Here is a 19981-nt window from a genome sequence, read left to right on the forward strand (position 1 = left end):
AATTCAGAGTCCTCAGTTTCAAAAGTAGGGAATTTGTTAACTCTTAGTCCCCTTGGTATCATGTTAAGGGCAGAGTATTTTTCTAAAGTCCATATGTCCCATTTCAGCTTTTTCTCTTTGATTAACAAACGTTCCATATCGTCAAAAAGCATAGGTAAGTCAAAATTATTTCTATCCTGTGAAAATATTTGATCAACCTCTCTGTTATCCCCATCTCTTTCATCCGCTTTTTTAAGTGAGAAAAATACCATCACTGTTTCTTCTTGAGCTTGCTGCATATTGAAATATCTAGTTGGTTCCAGTGGCTTACCACCTGCCACCAAAATGAACAAACCAAAAAGAGAGAGAGTCCCAACTAGACTTTATATATTTAAGCCCCACTGTGGTTTGAACCGGAAACACAAACTTTAATGTGAAACTCTGGATAATATCAAGTAGTTACACCTTAGGATTCATAAATGGATTGTTGACTTAATCCAATTCATGCCCATTTTACATTTCTTTAGTAGAGATTAATTGCCTTTATAGCTACAACCGCCAGTTAATATTAAGAATGAATCAAATAGAATGTCCAGTTCTATAAACCTTTCCGTAGTGCACACTCTCACAATGACAAGGTTCTTTTTAATCAGCAGTTCAAAGTACCACTCCACGGCTTTATATCACCCCAGAAATAAAACAGGAGAAGCTAAAAGTATCTCACCAGTTAATCAAAGAGAAAAATCTGAAATGGGACATATGGACTTTAGAAAAATACTCTGCCCTTAACATGATACCAAGGGGACTAAGAGTTAACAAATTCCCTACTTTTGAAACGGAGGACTCTGAATTTATAGATATGTGGAACACTGTGCTTAATGATTGCTCTTTCAGGTTGATGAAATTGTTGATTACTTATAAGTCCAAAATGTTAACATTTGTAAGATCTGAGATTGTGGAAGTGCAACTGTTGTTAAATGCCTATTCTAGCACAGTGGACTATCCAAATTTTGATAAGGTATTACAGCGTACCATACAAGAAGTGAAAAATGAGATAGTTAATATTAAACATACCAAATTCATCAGGGACAAGGCAGATTATGACAGCAACAAAATCTATATTTGGAATAAGAGCCAAAGATCCCAATTCAGGAGATCTCAAAATTTCAACAGAGGGGGTAGACGGGGTAGGAGGAGAAGATCCAGGGGCAGAAAAACTGTAACTTTTTCTGAAAGTGAGGCAGATTCTGGTGGTGATAGTACACAATCAGAGAATGAGGATGGGAGTAATTTTTCTCAAGAAGTTGTGAGCATGAATACTGAATTCAATAGAAATGGGGGTCACACTTATCAACAGCATAGGATGGGTGGTAGGGCAGGATCAAGGAGAGGTAGAGTAATATATAACTCTTCTCGCTCTAGGGGTCAACCAAATCAACAAATAAGATACCAACCCACAGTTGACCATTCCTACCCCCCTGCCCAATCTGCAGCAGCTCAGAATAGAGATGATGAGCTGGTACAGTTGGAGCAGGTTTTTCAGGTAGGACACCACCCCCGGGAAGCGGGAGGTAAGAACCTACAGGGACCCCAACAAGGGAGATACCCATCCTGTCAGACAAGAGCCCCGTCGAAATACGTACCGTCATAAACCTATCTAACCACATCTTAAGTAATTATGAGGAAAGAGTGCTGTCACTTGGTCTGGGTTTTGTACCCACAGTAAACTTCAATTTATTCAAGACAATGTTAGATTTGAATAAGTTTATTCGTAATTTGACGTTGCGTAAACACTTTTCAAAGGCAAACTCAGACCAAGAGATAACAACTGGATTCACACCAACTCAGGGGGGTCCTCTTCAGGAATTAGATTTTTTGGAAACATGTGATCTTATTACTTTAAGGGAACTAGAGAGAGAGGGAACATCAAGTATGGAACAGCAGAATCCTGATAGGGTTAGAAAATACAGAAATCCCTCCACATTCTACCCTATCCAAAGTAGGGGTAACATCATAGAGACCTTTTACAGAAGGGTGGAATCTGACTTAAGGCAATTAACTTTATCACAGGTAAACACTCCGAGTAATATGTCACTGAATGAAAGAAAAGCCCTTAAGGCTTTGGAAGAGAACCCAGATGTGGTTATCAAGCAGGCGGACAAGGGGGGCTCAGTGGTCCTCCTAAACAGGTCTGACTACATTAAGGAAGCCCTGAGACAACTAGAAAATGAAGAAAATTACGAACATTTGAAACAAGACCCCACACACACTTTTCAGAGAGAACTTGTGCACCTTCTTGATGGAGCAGTGGAGGATGGACTGTTAGATGATAAGACTTCCAAATATCTTTTTGTAGAACATCCGGTCATCCCCTTGTTCCATCACCTTCCAAAGGTGCACAAGTCACTAGAGAATGTCCAGGGTAGACCCATAGTGAATGGCATAGGGTCTATGCTGGAACATCTCTCTGAGTGGCTGGACGGAATACTCCAACCCCTGGTTAAGTCTCTCCCCAGCTATGTCAGGGATTCTAAACAAGTATTGAACTTGGTAGAAAAGGTACCCTGGGAGCAGGATTTTGGGTGGCTCACTGTGGATGTTGTATCCCTATATTCAATGATACCACATGAATGGGGTATTCAGGCAGTTGCATATTTTCTGGAGGAGGGAACAACCCACAGTGAGTCATTCATCTCCTTTGTTCTTAATGTCACTAAATTCCTGCTCTCTCATAATTATTTTCGGTTTGAGGGGGAATTCTACCTGCAGAGACGTGGGACTGCAATGGGGGCCAAATTTGCCCCCACTTACGCCAACCTGTTCATGGGTTGGTGGGAGCGGTCCCACGTCTATGCAGCTGGGAACCCCTTCAGATCGAAAATCAAACTGTATATTCGTTATATAGATGATCTTCTATTTATATGGAAGGGTACTAAGGAACAAGCGCAGGATTTTGCTGACTATTTGGGCCTCAATGAGATGAATCTAAGATTCACATTTGAGTACAGCCCAACCTGGGTACACTATTTGGATTTGGAACTAAGGGGCTGTTCCTCTGGGAGGGTATCCTCACAGGTGTATAGGAAGCCCATCTCAGGAAACAGCCTCTTACACGCCAAAAGTTGCCATCCTAAACATATGCCCTATTCAGTGGCCAAAGGCCAATTTGTGCGTATTAAACGCAATTGTACCTTATCCCAAAGTTATGTGACACATGCGGATGATCTGGAGAAACGTCTGCAACAACGGGGGTATAATAGAAAAGTCATCAAAAGAGCCAGAAAGGAAGTAGATAGTATTCCACGAGGAAGTCTCCTACAAGATAAACAAATTTCTATTAAAAGTTCTGAAAATACACTTACCTTTGTAACAGATTATTCAATTCAATACCCACAGATCTGTAACATAGTCCGAAATCATTTTCGGTTGTTGGTGGCAGATGATGCCCTCACAGAGACTGTGAAGAAAGGCTGTAGGTTTTCCTACAGGAGAAATAAAACAATAGGTAATCTTGTTTCCCCTTCCCAATTAAAAAGAGCTACTCCAGCTACAGGTACTTCTTCCTGGCTTAGACACAGAGGAACATACAGGTGCGGATATTCACAATGCAAAGCATGTGAACACGTACGAGTAGGTAATTCTTTTTCCTCAATGGTCACAGGGGAAACTTTTGATATTTCCTCTTGTGTGAACTGCAAGTCCACATACTGTGTTTACCTCCTCTGGTGTGAGGAGTGTAATCTACAATATGTGGGTCTGACCACCAGGGATGTCCGCTCAAGGATACGCGAACATTTGTCCACTATCCGGGTGGGCAAGAGTAGTACCACATTAGTGACCCATTTTGTCCAAAAACATGACAAGGATTGTAGTTCACTTAAGTGGACGATTATTGAAAAAGTCCAACCCCAGAAGAGAGGGGGAGATCGCTTTAAGGTCCTTTCAAGACAGGAAATGTATTGGATTTTCAGGCTCCAAACTAAGAGACCTGGGGGCCTGAATTCCGAATACGACTTTATCAATCACTGGTCGTGATAACATTCCAAAAGGATATGTATCCCCTGTGAGTGTCCTTATCAGATTTATTTCCATTTTTTAATTGATCTAGAGACCAATTGTCAATATGTAGTATAGTTTCTAGTCATAGGCTCAGTAACAATAATATATACAAATTAGCACATGTGTACACATTTTTGGTTCTACTTCTCCATTCACATATTCCTTAATTAATTTAATTTTTTATGTATTGGAAAACAATTAGATAAATTTTGGACTTTCTGGCCATATCTCTTGTCATAGGCTCAATTTTTGGGTTTTGAATATATTTATATAATTTTGCATTATTATTTTATATAGACACTTTTGGTTAGCTGTTAGGGTGCAATAGGATCATTTGGATGGTGTATACACAAAGAACATACTCCTTTTATTATCATTTTTCATGTATCTTTATATTATATATATTTTGTATATTTAGGCTTAGGATACAGTTTGTAAACCATATGTATACTGATCTTTTTACTGATGTAAAACAATCCTACAGCAAGGTACAATTTGGTGTTAATACTTTATAAATGAATTTAAATTTATACAAACATGATCACCCCAAAAAATCCCCCCATTTGTTGGACATTTAAAGGAATTTTGTAAAGGTAATTCCAATATCTAGCAATATATTAAATAAGATACTATATGATGTGAAACTACGATAGTGAATATACCTTTAAATTTCAATTAACTGTCCAACCTATCATGATGTAACACTGGGTATTTAAGTCAGTGTGTTTTCAAGGGTTTTAGGGACTATGAGTACGGCTCTCCTAGCCGAAACGCGTTAGTCTTTATTGGGGGTTACCCATACTCTCTATCGCTTATATTCTTCATTTTAAATGTCAAAATAAAGTTCTAAGTTTTATTTTTACTCATTGGTGCTTGGCTTATTTCCTGATTTTTTTGATAATGCCATTTTACCACTAGCCAGCACCTTCTGCATAAGCCCACCGGATTGACTTTCTGTGAGGAGGAAAAGGAAAGCTGGTTTTCCCTCTTCGGAAGTTTCACCTATGGTAATTTGAAACCCTACCTATACAACACAACCTTGCCAGTACTACATGACGTTTTAAACCTTCCGTTTATGCACCCACTTGCAATTGTCAATACAAGTTCCTTGCCTTGGATGAACAGTTGCAGCCTTTGGGGTACTGCAGGATAACGCCAGTAGGCCCCTGATATCTTGAATACGCCCCTGGCCTGTGCCGGTGGTGACACGCAGGATACGTCACCATACTGGGCGTTCATTGGACAGGAGCCGGGTCGACACGTTGGACACGCAACGGAACTGTTCTGTTTGAACAACCAAGTGCTACAAGCCACAGGTATTCCCCGTCAGCAGAAGGACGCCGCTCGATCCGCGGTGGTGGACAGACTGAGGTCTGGAAGAGCGTGCGAATAACTGGTGAGATACTTTTAGCTTCTCCTGTTTTATTTCTGGGGTGATATAAAGCCGTGGAGTGGTACTTTGAACTGTTGATTAAAAAGAACCTTGTCATTGTGAGAGTGTGCACTACGGAAAGGTTTATAGAACTGGACATTCTATTTGATTCATTCTTAATATTAACTGGCGGTTGTAGCTATAAAGGCAATTAATCTCTACTAAAGAAATGTAAAATGGGCATGAATTGGATTAAGTCAACAATCCATTTATGAATCCTAAGGTGTAACTACTTGATATTATCCAGAGTTTCACATTAAAGTTTGTGTTTCCGGTTCAAACCACAGTGGGGCTTAAATATATAAAGTCTAGTTGGGACTCTCTCTCTTTTTGGTTTATATTTTTTGTAGGCCATACAAAAATAGAAGACTGGAAGAAAAGAAACTACATTTTCAAGCAAGTAAAAGTGTACAGGCTCAAAAAAAAAAAGTTTTGATTAAAAGAGACAGTATACTGTAAAATGGTTTCCAATGACTTGTAATACCAGCTGCAGAGTATAAAATAAATATTTTTGTATATGAAATAGTTTTTGTTCTTTGGAACCATCACCCATTAAAATAGGGTGTTCTTGCAGGAAAAGCTGATCTTTCTTTTTATCACTTTCTGTACATAAACGATCATTTATGATATATAGATCAGTTTACCAAAGCCCAATACTTAGAGATCAATTAATTTCTTCTGCTTTATTTAAAATACTTAAATAAAAAGGAGCCACTTATAAACAGTTTAATATATCCCAGCAGATAAAGGATCATTGGGAACAAAAATGTGTATACAAGATAGATCAATATATGTTTTGATTACTACCATTTCTGCCTTATTTTTGGCATTCTTAGTAATTTTCCCAAATAATTATAGGAAGTGCCGGTGATGTCACCACGAACTTGCCAACATCATAAAGGGAGTAGCTGCAAGCGAGCTGGATGGGGAGAAATTATTCAAACTCAAATCTCAGCTACCTTAGCAGCCTATTAAAGACCCCTCATTTTAAAAAGAATCACCTCCTCTTTCAAATGACAGTTGTCTTGATAAGCACTCAGTACATATACATATATTTATTCTGTAGATAGGTGCACTCCCACTAACAAACTTCATATGCTAGGGTTCTAGTTATGGTAAATAGAGCTAATGGAGAAAGCACTCTCTGGTCTTATCAAGTGTATAACACAATTTTATTACAGTGACGTTTTGGGGGTATTCACCCCTTCATCAGATCAACAAGAGTGAGGAAAAACATGCAAGGTTGTTTATAAGCTTGCATGTTTTTCCTCACTCTTGTTGGTCTGATGAAGGGGTGAATACCCCAAAACGTCACTGTAATAAAATTGTGTTATACACTTGATAAGACCAGAGAGTTTTTCGTCTATTAGAGGGGTGTGTGTATATACATACATACATACCTACCTTACTTGTGGGAAATACTGAACCTGGCCACCAGGAGGAGGTAAAGACACCCCTCCAAAGGCTTAAATACCTCCCCACTTCCTAATAACCCCAGTAACAGGGAACAAGTAACAGTAGGAGAAATAGAGTGAAAAAGGTGCCAGAAGAAAAAAAAAAAAAAATTAAATTCAGGGCCGCCCATCGGAGAACATAGACTCTTCCCATACAGATGGAAATTAAATCATCAGGTAAGCATAATTTATGTTTTCCATCTTAGTATGGGAAGAGTCCACAGCTGCATTCCTTACTTGTGGAAAACATATATCCAAGCTCTACAGTACACGGAATGCTAACGGGAGGGAAAAAGAGAGGCAGACCCTAATCTGAGGGCACCACAGCCTGCAAAACCTTTCTCCTGAAGGCTGCTTCAGCAGAAGCAAAAACATCAAACTTGTAAAATCTTGGAAAAAAGTATGTAAGGAGAACCAGATAGCCGCCTTACAAATTTAATCCAGAGGCCTCATTTTTGAAGGCCTGAGAGGAAACCACTACTCTCGTAAAAGGAGCCGTAATTCTCAGAGGAAGCTTATGTCCCGCCGTTTCTATGCTAAATGGATGACACTCCTCAGACAAAAAGATAAGGAAGTCGAAGAGGCCCTCTGACCCCTAAACTTCCCAGAAAAGAGAATAGAGAAAGAGGTTTGTCTAAATTCCTTGGTAGCCCAAAGATAGAACTTCAAGGTACAAACAACATCCAGAAATAAGTTATAAAATGCTCGTTCGACGAAGGAGGATTAGGACATAAAGAAAGGAAACAATCTCTTGATGTTGCGAATTGACACAACCTTAGGAAGAAAACCTAACTTGGTTCGTAGAACAGCCTCATCGGCATGAAACACCAGGTGAGGGTCGCATTGCAAGGCAGCAATCTCAGAGACTCTGTGCACAGTAGCTAGTAGAAAGAAAAAAAAACTTCCAAGACAATTTAATGTCTACTTCATGCATAGGCTCCAACGGAGCCCGTTGCAAGACCTTAAAGTGAAAGTAAATCCTACAGCAGTGCATGGCTAAAAAATATTTTGGCTAAGAGGTGACATTTTCATCTCTTAGCCAATAGCCGTGCGTTAAATCCAGCTCCCATGGGCGCCAAGCCGGATTTACCGCATGGCTATTGGCTAAGTGGTGAAAACATCACCTCTTAGCCAAAAAAATGTTTAGCCGTGGGCTGCTGTAGGAGCTAAGAGCGGCAATCGATTGAATCAAATAAAGGAGCTTTCTACATGACGTATCTTATACTTCATGAATTAAAGTGCCCTTTATTTGTTTCAATAGTAAATCATAGCGTTTGTAAGGACAAGATTGAAACTCCAAGGAGGAGCCTTAGATTTAATCACAGGTCTGATCCCAGCAGAGCCTTAGCAAATGGCTGCACATCTGGAAGCTCTAAAAACCTCTTGTGCAGTAACACAGACAGGGCCGAAAAACTGTCCCTTCAGGGGACTTGCAGAAAGTCCTTCTCCAATTCCTCCTGGAGAACAGAATAAGTAGGTCCTCCACACCTTATGATAGATGCAACGAGCAACCAGCTTACGAGCTTACGAGCTTGAATGAGAGTAAAAATAACTCTCAGAAAACCCTCTCTTGGTTAGGACTAAGCATTCAATCTCCACGCAGTCAGCCTCAGAGAATCTAGACATTGATAAACAAAGAGACAATGGTCAGCAGATCCCTGCGACAGGGTAACTTCCACGGAGGAGATGACATACCTACTAGATCCACAAACCATATCGTTCGCAGCCAAGATGGAGCAGTCAGTATCACCGACGCCTGCTTGACTCGAGCCACTACACTAGGAAGTAGTGGTAGCGGTCGGAAAGGATAAATTAAATTGAATCTCCAAGGCACCGCTAATGCATCTGTTATCTCCACCTGAGGATCCCTGTAACTCGACCCCTATCTGGGTAGCTTGGTATTGAGACGTTATAAGATCTTCCTCTTGCAAATCTCTGCAAACACTCAGGATGGAGAGACCATTTTCCCGGATGAAAGGATTGTCTGCTGAGGAAATCCGCTTCCCAGTTGTCCACACCTGGAATGTGGATCGCTGAAAGCCAATAAATGCGGGTCCCCCACATACCACAATCCGAGATACTTCCTTTAAAACTAGGGAGCTTCTCGTTCCCCCCTTATGGTGGATGTAAGCCACCAAGGATATATTGTTTGATTGGAATCTGATAACCTGGGACAAACCCAGCAGAGGCCATGAATTCAGAGCATTGTATGTTGCCCAAATATCCAAAATGAGATCAGGCGCTTTATCTGCTGAGACCAGATGCCCTGTGCCTTCCTGGCACCCCAAACGGCTCCTCATCCTGACAGACTCGCAACCGTAGTCACAATCACCCAGGATGGTCTTGAGACGGACGTCCCTCAGGACAAGTGATCCTGACAAGACCACCAAGAGAGCGATTCTCCCGATTGGTTGTCCAGAGAAATCTGTTAAGACAGATCCGATGATCGCCATTCCACTAGTTCAGCATGCGCAGTTGCAACAGTCTGAGGTGAAACCTGGCAAAGGAAATGATGTCCAACTGAACACCATGAGACCAATCACCTCCATACACTGAGCCACAGATAGCCTTAAAGAAATCTGGAAGGCAAGACATGTTGAAGCTAGAATTCTACCCTGGTACTTGATACAAGAGAATGCTCTCTAGATAATCTGTCATCCATGGGATCAAAGAAGACAGAAGATATTCCACATGGTCCACTCTTCAAAAAATGTCTTTAGCTAGACCAAACGGAAGAGCAATAAACTGGAAGTGCTGATCAAGGAATGCAAACCTTAGGAACTGGTCCGAGAAGGGAGCATACTTCAGATCTATCGTGGTCATGAACTACCCCTCTCAAATGAGGGAAAGAAAGACCTTATTGTCTCCATCTCAAACGAAGGGACATTTAAAAACCTGCTTAAGCACTTTAGGTCCAGAATGGGACGGAAAGTTTCCTCCTTCTTAGGGACCACAAAAAGGTTTGACTAGTATTCCAAACCTCTCACTGTGCTAGGCACCGGGACAATAACTCCTAAGAGGACAGATCCCGTATACACCCCAGAAAGGCTGCCCTCCTTTCTGGTCAGGAAGACAGGAGGAATCTGCCCTTGGGTGGCTGAGACTTGAAACCTATCTTGTAACCCTGAGCTATGACCTACCAAGACCCATGGATCCTGCACTTCCCTGAACCAAACGACTGAAAAGAGCAACATACTGCCCCCTACACGATCCTACATCTTCTTGCTCTGCTTGGATTTATTCCAGGACTGGGCCGGCTTCCAAGAGCTCTTGGTTTGCTCTGGCTTAGCGGAGGACTGCTGACATGGGCTTTATCAGAACGAAAACAACGAAAATCGTCCCTTATATTAGTTCATATACTCTTGCTGTAGGAGGGCACCCTTGCCCCCTGTGACGTGGAGATAATCGAGTCCAGGCCTGGACCAGACAAAATCCTTCCCTTAAAGGGAGGGACGAAGTCTAGACTTAGAAGTCATATCCGCAGACAATGACTTCAGCCAGAGCCCAACGGGCCTGAACAGAAAAAGCTGAAGCCATAGCACTCAAGCGAATAAACTGCCTAATAGCAGCAGAGATAAAAGAATTAACAACCCTCAAGGCTATAAATATTTTCTGAGTAACATTGAGGGGATCCTCCACCCTGATCAAATCCTATAAGGAGTCACACCAGAAGGTAGTTTCTCCAGTAACCACGGAAACAACCGCCTCCGGTTGAAACAAATATCCTGTATGTTGAAACATCTTTCTGAACAGAGTTTCTATCTTTTATCAATGGGCTCTTCAAAACGAAGAATTATTCTCAAGCGGGATAGTAGTACGTTTAGCAAGGGTGAAGACAACGCCATCCCATTTAGGGACGGAACCTCACAACTCCGTTGAGAGTCCAGGACCGGGGACAATTTGTAAAAGTGAGAAGAGGGGGGAAAAGAATCCAATCCTGTCCCATCCATTCTTAAAAGGGACAGTCAAGTCCCAAAAAAAAAACTTTCATTATTTAAATAGAGCATGTAATTTTAAACAACTTCCCAATTTACTTTTATCACCAATTTTGCTTTGTTCTCTTGGTATTCTTAGTTGAAAGCTAATCCTAGGAGGTACATATGCAAATGTCTTAGACCTTGAAGACTGCCTCTAATCTGAATGCATTTTGACCACTAGAGGGCATTAGTTCATGTGTTTCATATAGATAACATTGAGCTCATGCACGTGAAGTGACCTAGGAGCAAGCACTGATTGACTAAAATGCAAGTCTATCACAAGAACTGAAATAAGGGGGCAGTCAGCAGAAGCTTAGATACAAGGTAATTACATAGGTAAAAAGTGTATTATTATAACTGTGTTTGTTATGCAAAACTGGGGAATGGGTAATAAAGGGATTATCTTTCCAATTTAGGAATTAAAGGTTCATCAGGCAATTTGGCCTCTGAATTCGGCAAAAACTTCCTTTAGAAGAAAGCGCAAATTCCTAAACTAAAGTCTGGTTCCTTGGCAGCAGACTCTGACCCAGAATGTTCATACTCTGAAGTCTCAGAAAGAACTTCATCCTCTGATAACCCTCAGTTAAATCCAATAAATTATCTGATGTACTCTGGGAAGGAGTGCAATATGTAACCTTTCGATTGCGCTTAGCAGGGCGAGGTAAAGCATTAAAGGCCGCAGACACCGCCGTCTGAAATGCGCAGTAACGTCTGGTGAAAAAAGGCCCCCTCCAGATGGAGGATCAGCAATGCTACGGAAAAACTGCATGTGTAGAGATATAAGAATGTAGGGTACACACCTCACTGGACGGATCCATGGTATCAAACATGTTTGATATTATCAAGGCATATGGAACATAATTGAGAGGGCGGAACTAAGGCCTCCTCACCATATAAACAGCCCATAACATCTCACACATAAAAGCAAACATATAAGATTATTCCCCCTGTTCAATAATCCCCCCTAAGGAGATATTAACCCTTGATTCTATACAGATAAAAGGAGTCACACTGTGACCCTGTCTTCTTGTGTTATCATACATGTATAAAACATGAAACAATCTTACTAAAATCTACGCCGTGGAACAGGAACACAGCCCTTCAAGTGTGACAGATAGTAGCATCGCTTCTGACATGGACTTGAGTGAAGAAAGTAGGCAGCGAAACGCTGATTGCCTACGGAGCTGTTAATATGAGTCGGGATGGTTTCGCAGAAAGAGTCTCCCTGCATCTCCGGACTCTAATATTCATCCATGCTCTCACAGAGGCTGACAGGATTACTTAAAACTCCAGTCCCATCTTGAAGAGTACTACCCTCCATAAGAGACTACTCCAAAATCTTCTAACACTTCTCTGCCAGCCTCCTGTGACGAAAGGCAAAGAATGACTGGGGTTATGAGGAAGTAGGGGAGGTATTTAAGCCTTTGGCTAGGGTGTCTTTGCCTCCTGGTGGCCAGGTTCAGTATTTCCCACAAGGAATGCATGAATTTTGCTTCATTCTCGTGATGGAAGGAACAGCAATGCACTACTGGGAGCTACCTGAGCACATTAGTAAGCCTATGATCAATCAGCAGCTAATTTCCAGCTCCTGAGCCTAACAAGGTATGTTTTTCAAAAAGGATACAAAGAGACCTAAGCAAATTAGAGTATAGAAGTCAAATGGAAAGTGGTTTAAAATTGTATTCTCTGTCTGAATCATAAAAAATATGTAGGGTTATATGTACCATTAACCCTTTAAGTGCTAATGACGGCTCTGAGCCGTCACAGAGTTTCCCACTCTGGTGCTAATGACGGCTCAGAGCCGTCACTAGCACTCTCCCACCTTGAGGGAGATCTGGGGGCTCCCACCTGCTCCTCCCCCGGCGATCGTGCCTGCATAGTGACAGGCATCGCCGGGGCTTCCCGTTTTGCATGGTGACGTCACGCGCAATAACATGATGACGTCACCGCACAGCTTTATTTATACTTAACAATGTTACGTATAGGAGCAGGGGGCATGCTGCTTAGAAGCCTGTATCTCAGGCATCTAAGCAGCTAAAAGCTACCTTTCCCAAGACCCACCATTGGAAAGGTAATCGCCTCACCTTTTCAACAGTGTAAGTCTTGGGGGTCCGAAAAAAATAATAAAAAAGTTAAAAAAAATAAATTTAAAAAAAAGTTTAAAAAATAGAAAATTTAAAAAAAAAACATTAAAACCTCTTAGCACCAGGTGGGAAAAAAAAAATCTATTTTTCTTATAATTATCTAAATTTGCTTGTTCTCCTGGTTTCCTTTGATGAAAATCATACCTTAGTAGGCTCAGGAGCAGCACCTGATGATTGGTGGCTGCACATATATACCTCTTATCATTGGCTCATCAGACAGGTTCTGCTAGCTCACAGTAGTGAATTGCTGCTCCTTCAACAAAGAATACTAATTGAATGGAGCAAATTAGATAAGAGAAATAAATAGGAAAGATGTTTAAAATTGCATTCTCTATCTGAATTATTAAACAAATATGGATGTCAGACTAGGAAAGTGCCCCACTTTTTGCCATTTTCTTGGATATCCCTCATACCAATCATAATGTGCAGTTACCACACGCTTCAAAATTTCAACTAAAAACCATACACAACTTTAAAACTCTGTAGCATTACCAACGTCAGCAGTTACATTTATATTGTGGTCACCTTTTTATGAGGGGAATTTTTCCCCAGTTATTAAACGAGCCAGATAAATAAATTTCTTTGCCTCCTTTGGTCCAGCGAAAAACAGTTGGTCGAGCCTGAGTGGGAGCTTTATCATTCACTTCGACATCATGCTGCCATGCCAAGAACTCGTCCTTCTCAAGACCACCCTATAAAAGAATGGAGCATGTAAGAGAAAGCCATAAGAGGGGGAATTTTTTATATATATATATATATATATATATATATATATATATATATATATATATATATATATATATATATATATATATATATATATATATATATATATATATATATATATATATATATATATATATATATATATATATATATATATATATCCGATACTAGTATCGGTACCGATACCAAGTACTTGCATGAGTACTCATATGCTATCTTGTGGTGTTTTTTTCAAACTGCATGTTCCCATTTCATTTAAAGCTGGAGTGGAGACTAAACTAAAAATTGTTTACTACTGTTCTGCCAATACAAATTGCTCTTATTTGTATTATAGTAGTAGAGATCACTGTACTGCGTTCAGACAAACCCCTGAAGAACTGGGCAGTTAATAAACTGAGATTTCCAGCTCTGGCTAAAATGGCCCAAAAATATATTTCTGCCCCATGCAGTAGTGTGGAAAGTTGAACCTCCTTACTGATAGCAAAAACAGACTTATAGCTGAACATGCAGAGATGCTTCTGTTCTGTTCCTTAAAAAGAACTTGCCACTAACTTTTGAAAAATTATTCTAATTGCTAGATTGCCTTTTATACTGCAAATTCTCATCTTGCACAATTATGTTCAAAACATACTGTACTCTGAGGAACATCTTAGCTTATATAATTGCAGGAAGAGTACTCATAGGAAAAATTAAGTTAATCCCAATGAACACTCATCCTGCAATTATAGGACTAGATTTAGATTACATTTGATTGGTAAGCTTTACCAATGCTCTGTTCACATTTCCAACTCCTTAGCCTTTAATTGAGTAGGACATGTAATGCGAGCATTGGTAAAGCTTACCAGTCAAATGTAATGTAGCCCATAGTGTTGTTCACCATGATTAAACAGTATTCTGTTCTATTTTTTACTGTATGGCACTTTTGGTTGGTTGCAATTTTATATTTGTTATTTATTGTTGTTGTTAATATATTTTATTGTAATATTTTTATTTCTAAACATGTTCTGTGAACTTTGTGACAAATAATACCTGTTTTATTATTTCATATTGTCTTTTGAGCTACAGTCCTTCATAATTATAAAGAAGGAATCTTAAATAATTAGTCTGTATTGTGCTTGGTAAACTGTCACATGACAAAGTATCGGTAATTGGTATCGGCGAGTATTTGAAAACAAGTATCGGTACTTGTACTCGGTCTTAAAAAAATGGTATTGGTGCAACCCTAATATATATATATATATATATATATATATATATATATATATATATATATAACTATGTGATAAACCTATAATTTCAGCAATCTTGTACTGCAACATGTTTTTGCCTTCAACAGGCCAAATATTTGACAGACTTTCTTTAACGACCTGACAAGTCACTTTGTTTACCCCTCTGTAAAAACATATACATTTGTTAGTTTACCAAATATTTTAGTAATATTACATGTAAATATTTATTACCAGATGTTGTCAATATAACATAGAATAAAAAGAAATTACTATTGGGTGAATTGGCAGTTCACCTGTCTGCACGGGCACTCCATTTAGTGCTGTTCTACATCTCTTTTGTATGTATGTATGTATGTATGTATGTATGTATGTATGTATGTATGTATGTATGTATGTATGTATGTATGTATATATATATATCCCTCGGTTTAAAATGGTTCAATTTGCACCGTTTCAGAATAACAACCTTTTTTTCCAGTCATGTGACTGCTATTGAAAAGCATTAAAAAGCAGTGCATTGATTAAAATAGCCAGTAAGTTGAGTTGTCCGCTTGTGTTGCAGCAAAGCCAAGCAAGCTGAAATGTATCAGTTTAACCAGACCTGAGCTATCGAGCAGATTTCAAAGGAACAAGATCTTCCTGTCTATAAATCAGTCCAGATTGGAATGCCTAAAAAGAACTGTTTGCAGAAAAATGCATGTGAAGTCTGTGTTGTGTGATTATTAGGTTTATAATGCTGTTTAGCAAATGATTTTGTTCATTTAACTTAGTTTAATTATATATTCAGTGTTGTGTGATTATTTTATTAGGTTTATCATGCTGTTTAGCATTTAAAGTCTTCATTTCAAAGCTTTAAAAATAATGTATTAGGTGTTACTTATGACAATTTTGAGAGGGGCCTGGAACCTAACTCCCTCACTTCCCATTGACTTACATTATAAACTGGGTTTCAATTTACAACGGTTTCGATTTACAACCATTCCTTCTGGAACCTAACCCCGGCGTAAACTGAGGGCTACATATATAAAATAATAATAATAATAATAATAATAATAATAATAATAATAACAATAACAATAACAACAACAACAACAACAACAACAACATCAAGTCAACACTATTAAGAGTAAATATGAAATTATCAAAATTACAATTTTTGACCAATGGGTCTTATAAATATGGCAAGGTACTGTAAAACTTTCTTACACGGAGGAGAGAAACAACATGTGCCTGCACATGCTAGATACACACTCCCTTGCAAGTCCTGGGACTAGCATCCCTTTACAATGGGATGTGGCTACTTAGGACATTTTGAGATAAAATATCTCCCTTTTGTTCAAGTTATTATTATCGGTTATTTGTAGAGCGCAAACGGATTCCGCAGCGCTATAAACAAATGCGGAGTACAACAAAACAATTATAGGGATCAAATGGGTAGAGGGCCCTGCCAAGAGTTGCACTGTTGTAGTCAGTTCTTAAGAAGGTGATCTACAAACAGCTGGACTCTTAGGCTTACATGCTAAGGGGGTTCAGGGGATAGCAATGGAGGAGAGGAACTGGTATAAAGAAAGGTTAGCGTAGGTTGTATGCATCCCTGAACAGTAGAGTCTTTAGGGAGCCCTTGAAGCTTTTGAAACTAGAAGAGTCTTGTGGAGCGAGGCAGAGAGTTCCACAAGATGGGAGCCAATCAAAGTCCTGTAAACGGGAGTGTGATGAGGTGACAAGAGAGGAGGAGGTCATGAGCAGAGCGAAGGGGACGGGAGGGAGAGTATCTGGAAACAAGGTCTGAGATATAGGGGGGAGCAGTGCAGTTGAGGGCTTTGAATGTCAGAATTAGAATTTTGTGTTTGATCCTAGAGGCAAGAGGAAGCCAGTGAAGGGATTGGCAGAGAGGTGCAGCAGATGAAGAGCGACATGTAAGGAAGAGGAGTCTGGCAGAGGCATTGATTATGGATTGTAAAGGAGCTAGGCGGCAGGGGGGGGGGGGGGGAAGACCAGAGAGGACAGAGTTGCAGTAATCGAGGCGGGAAAGAATGAGAGATTGGATTAAAATCTTACTTGTGTCTTGAGTAAGGAAGTGTCTAACTTTACAGATGTTTTTAAGGTGGAAGCAGCAGGCTTTAGCCAAGGACTGAATGTGAGGAGTGAAAGAAAGATCTGAGTCAAATGTGACCCCGAGACATCGGGCTTGCGGAGTAGGGGTAATGATGGATTTGTCGACAGTTATAGAGAGATTGGGGGTGGAGAGTTTTGAAGAAGGGGGGAAAATAAGGAGCTCAGTTTTGGAGAGATTTAGCTTGAGGTAGTGAGAGGACATCCAGTTAGAGATGTGAGTAAGACAGTTAGTGACACGGGTTAGCAAGGAAGGAGATAGGTCTGGTGCAGATAAGTAGATTTGGGTGTCGTCGGCATACAAATGATATTGTAAACCATGTAACTTTATTAGGGAACCTAGTGATGACGTGTAGATTGAGAAGAGAAGGGGACCGGGTACAGAGCCTTGTGGTACTCCAACAGAAAGTGGTGACGGGGCAGAGGAGGCCCAATAGAAAGCTACACTAAAGGTACGGTTTGACAGGTAAGAAGAGAGCCACGAGACAGATGCCGAAGGATTGGAGGGTTTGGAGCAGAAGAGGGTGGTCAACAGTGTCAAAGGCTGCAGACAGATCAAGGAGGATAAGCAGAGAGAAGTGGCCTTTTGATTTTGCTGTAAATAGGTAGTCGGTAACCTTAACAATTGTTGTCTATGTGGAGTGATGGGGACGAAATACAGATTGCAGTGGGTCAAGGAGGGAGTTTATTGTAAGGAAATGGGATAGGCGTGCATAAACTAGTTTTTCGAGAAGCTTTGATGCAAGAGGGAGGAGGGAAATAGTACGGTAGTTGGATGGGGAGGTAGGATCAAGGTTAAGTTTTTTGAGGATAGGTGTGACCAGTGCATGTTTCAGCGATGAGGGAAATATACTGGTGCCGAGGGAGAGGTTGAAAGTGTGTGTGTGAGTAAAGGGGTAAGGGTAGCAGAGAGGGAGGGGAGTAGCTGTGAGTGGATAGGGTCAAGGGGACAGGTAGTGAGGTGAGAGCGCAGTATAAGAGCCGAAACTTCTTCCTCAGTAACAGGGGAGAATGAGCTAAGTTTAAGGTTATGTGGGTTGTGGTTGATTGAGAGCATTTGAGGGGGTGAGAGAATGGAATTATGTTGAAAGCGGATTTCATTTCTGATGGAGTCGATTTTGTTATTGAAGTGGTGGGCAAAGTCTTGAGCTGACAGAGAAGTTGTATTAGGAGGTGGGGGAGGGCGGAGAAGGGTATTGAAAGTGGAGAACAAACGTTTTGGGTTTGAAGAAAGATTAGAGATAAGAGTAGAGAAGTAGTGTTGCTTATGGAAATTAAGGGCGGAATAGTAGGAGTTCAAGATAAATTTGTAATGTTTAAAATCAGCTGAACTCCTAGATTTTCTCCAGTGCCGCTCAGTAGTATTGTGTCAGAGGAGTATGCCAGGGCTGAGGATGAGTGTGTGATTTCCGAGCTATGGTAAGAGATTGTCAAGGACAGATGTAAGGGTGGAATTATAGTGGCAGATAGATTGGTCAGGGCAGGAAAAGGATGAGAGGAGAGGTTTGAGGGAATTAGAAAGCTGTTGTTGATCTAATGACATAATGCTTCTGTGAAGTTTGGTGTGAAGAGCAGAAGAAGGGAGATGATATGTTGCAAGTAAGGAGATGGTGGTCAGAAAGGGGGAGTTTGTGAAGTTTGAGAGAGTGCATCGATAGCTAAAGATCAGGTCAAGGGAGTGACCATCTTTGTGAGTGGGAGAATCCGTCCATTGTGACAAACCGAAAGAGGAAAGGAGTTGCAGAAGTTGTTTTACAGAGGAGGCAGTGGGATTGTCAAGAGGGATGTTGAAGTCACCAAGAATGAGGGAAGGGGCGTCTGATGAAAGGAAATAAGGTAGCCAGGCAGCCAAGTGATCTAGAAATTGAGTTGAGGAGCCGGGAGGACGGTATATGACTGCAACACGTATAGAAAGAGGAGAGAATAAGCAAATCATGTGGGTTTCGAATGAGGAAAATGTGAGGGAAGAGATGGAATGTATTTGTTAAAAGGTGCAACGAGAGGAAAGTAAAATACCTACACCACCTCCTTGTCTGATATTTTCTGGTCACCTTTTACAGATGTGATGCATCACTTTAAAGTGCTTCAACATTTGGGTATTATGTCTCTTTAAGACAGGTTTTGAACTGCAGTTGTGTGCACAAGCAGTGAGGTGCATTGAGGTGGTGTGCAGAGTTTGGATTAAAGGGACACAAAATTTAAAACAACTTTCTAATTTATTTCTATTATATTTTCTTCGATTTCTTGTTATCCTTATTTGAAAAGCAGAAATGTAAGCTCAAGAGTGTGCACGTGTCTGCGGCACTATATGGCAGCAGTTTTGCAACAATGTTATACATTAGCAGTAGCACTAGATGGCAGCACTACTTCCTGTCCTGTAGTGCTTCAGACATGTGCTTACTACCTACCTAGGTATCTCTTCAATAAAGAATAACATGAGAATGAAATAAATTTGATAATAGAAGTAAATTGGAAACTTTTTAAAAATTGTATTCCCTGTCTGAATCATGAATGAAAATGTTGGGGTTTAATGTCCCTTTAAAATCAGTAGCTGTGAGTGAAGTGATATAGCCCAGGGTGGAGGAATGTAAAAAGCTGGATCCGGGAAACAGATAGTGCTTCTTATCTTCAGAGACTGCTACAGTAGCAATTAATGTTGCTAGAATGCATATCCAGAAGGAATACTGACCCAAAAAGGTGTTACTCACAGATACAACTGTTAACATGAACCTGATAGGAGTTACAATGTTCACCAAGTAAAGAGCAAGTAATGAATGCAGTCACAGGACACCTAGTTTCTCAACCGGTGGTACGTGTACCCCTGGGGGTACTTGGGGCATTGGCAAGGGGTACTTCAGGGATTGGTCTT

The 19981-nt window shown here is 40.3% G+C and overlaps 1 protein-coding gene across 2 annotated transcripts in view; it reads right to left on the bottom strand.

Moving 5' to 3' along the window:
- The window catches only part of PRKAB1 (protein kinase AMP-activated non-catalytic subunit beta 1), a 254628-nt gene that overhangs the window by 67184 nt on the left and 167463 nt on the right, over positions 1 to 19981 (bottom strand). For both annotated transcript variants that reach the window (XM_053702065.1, XM_053702066.1), the window contains one exon: positions 13571 to 13737. In XM_053702065.1, the coding sequence (XP_053558040.1) occupies positions 13571 to 13737 (167 nt within the window). The remainder of the gene's footprint in view (positions 1 to 13570; positions 13738 to 19981) is intronic.

Source organism: Bombina bombina, chromosome 2 (assembly GCF_027579735.1).
Source record: "Bombina bombina isolate aBomBom1 chromosome 2, aBomBom1.pri, whole genome shotgun sequence".
Taxonomy (NCBI): domain Eukaryota; kingdom Metazoa; phylum Chordata; class Amphibia; order Anura; family Bombinatoridae; genus Bombina; species Bombina bombina.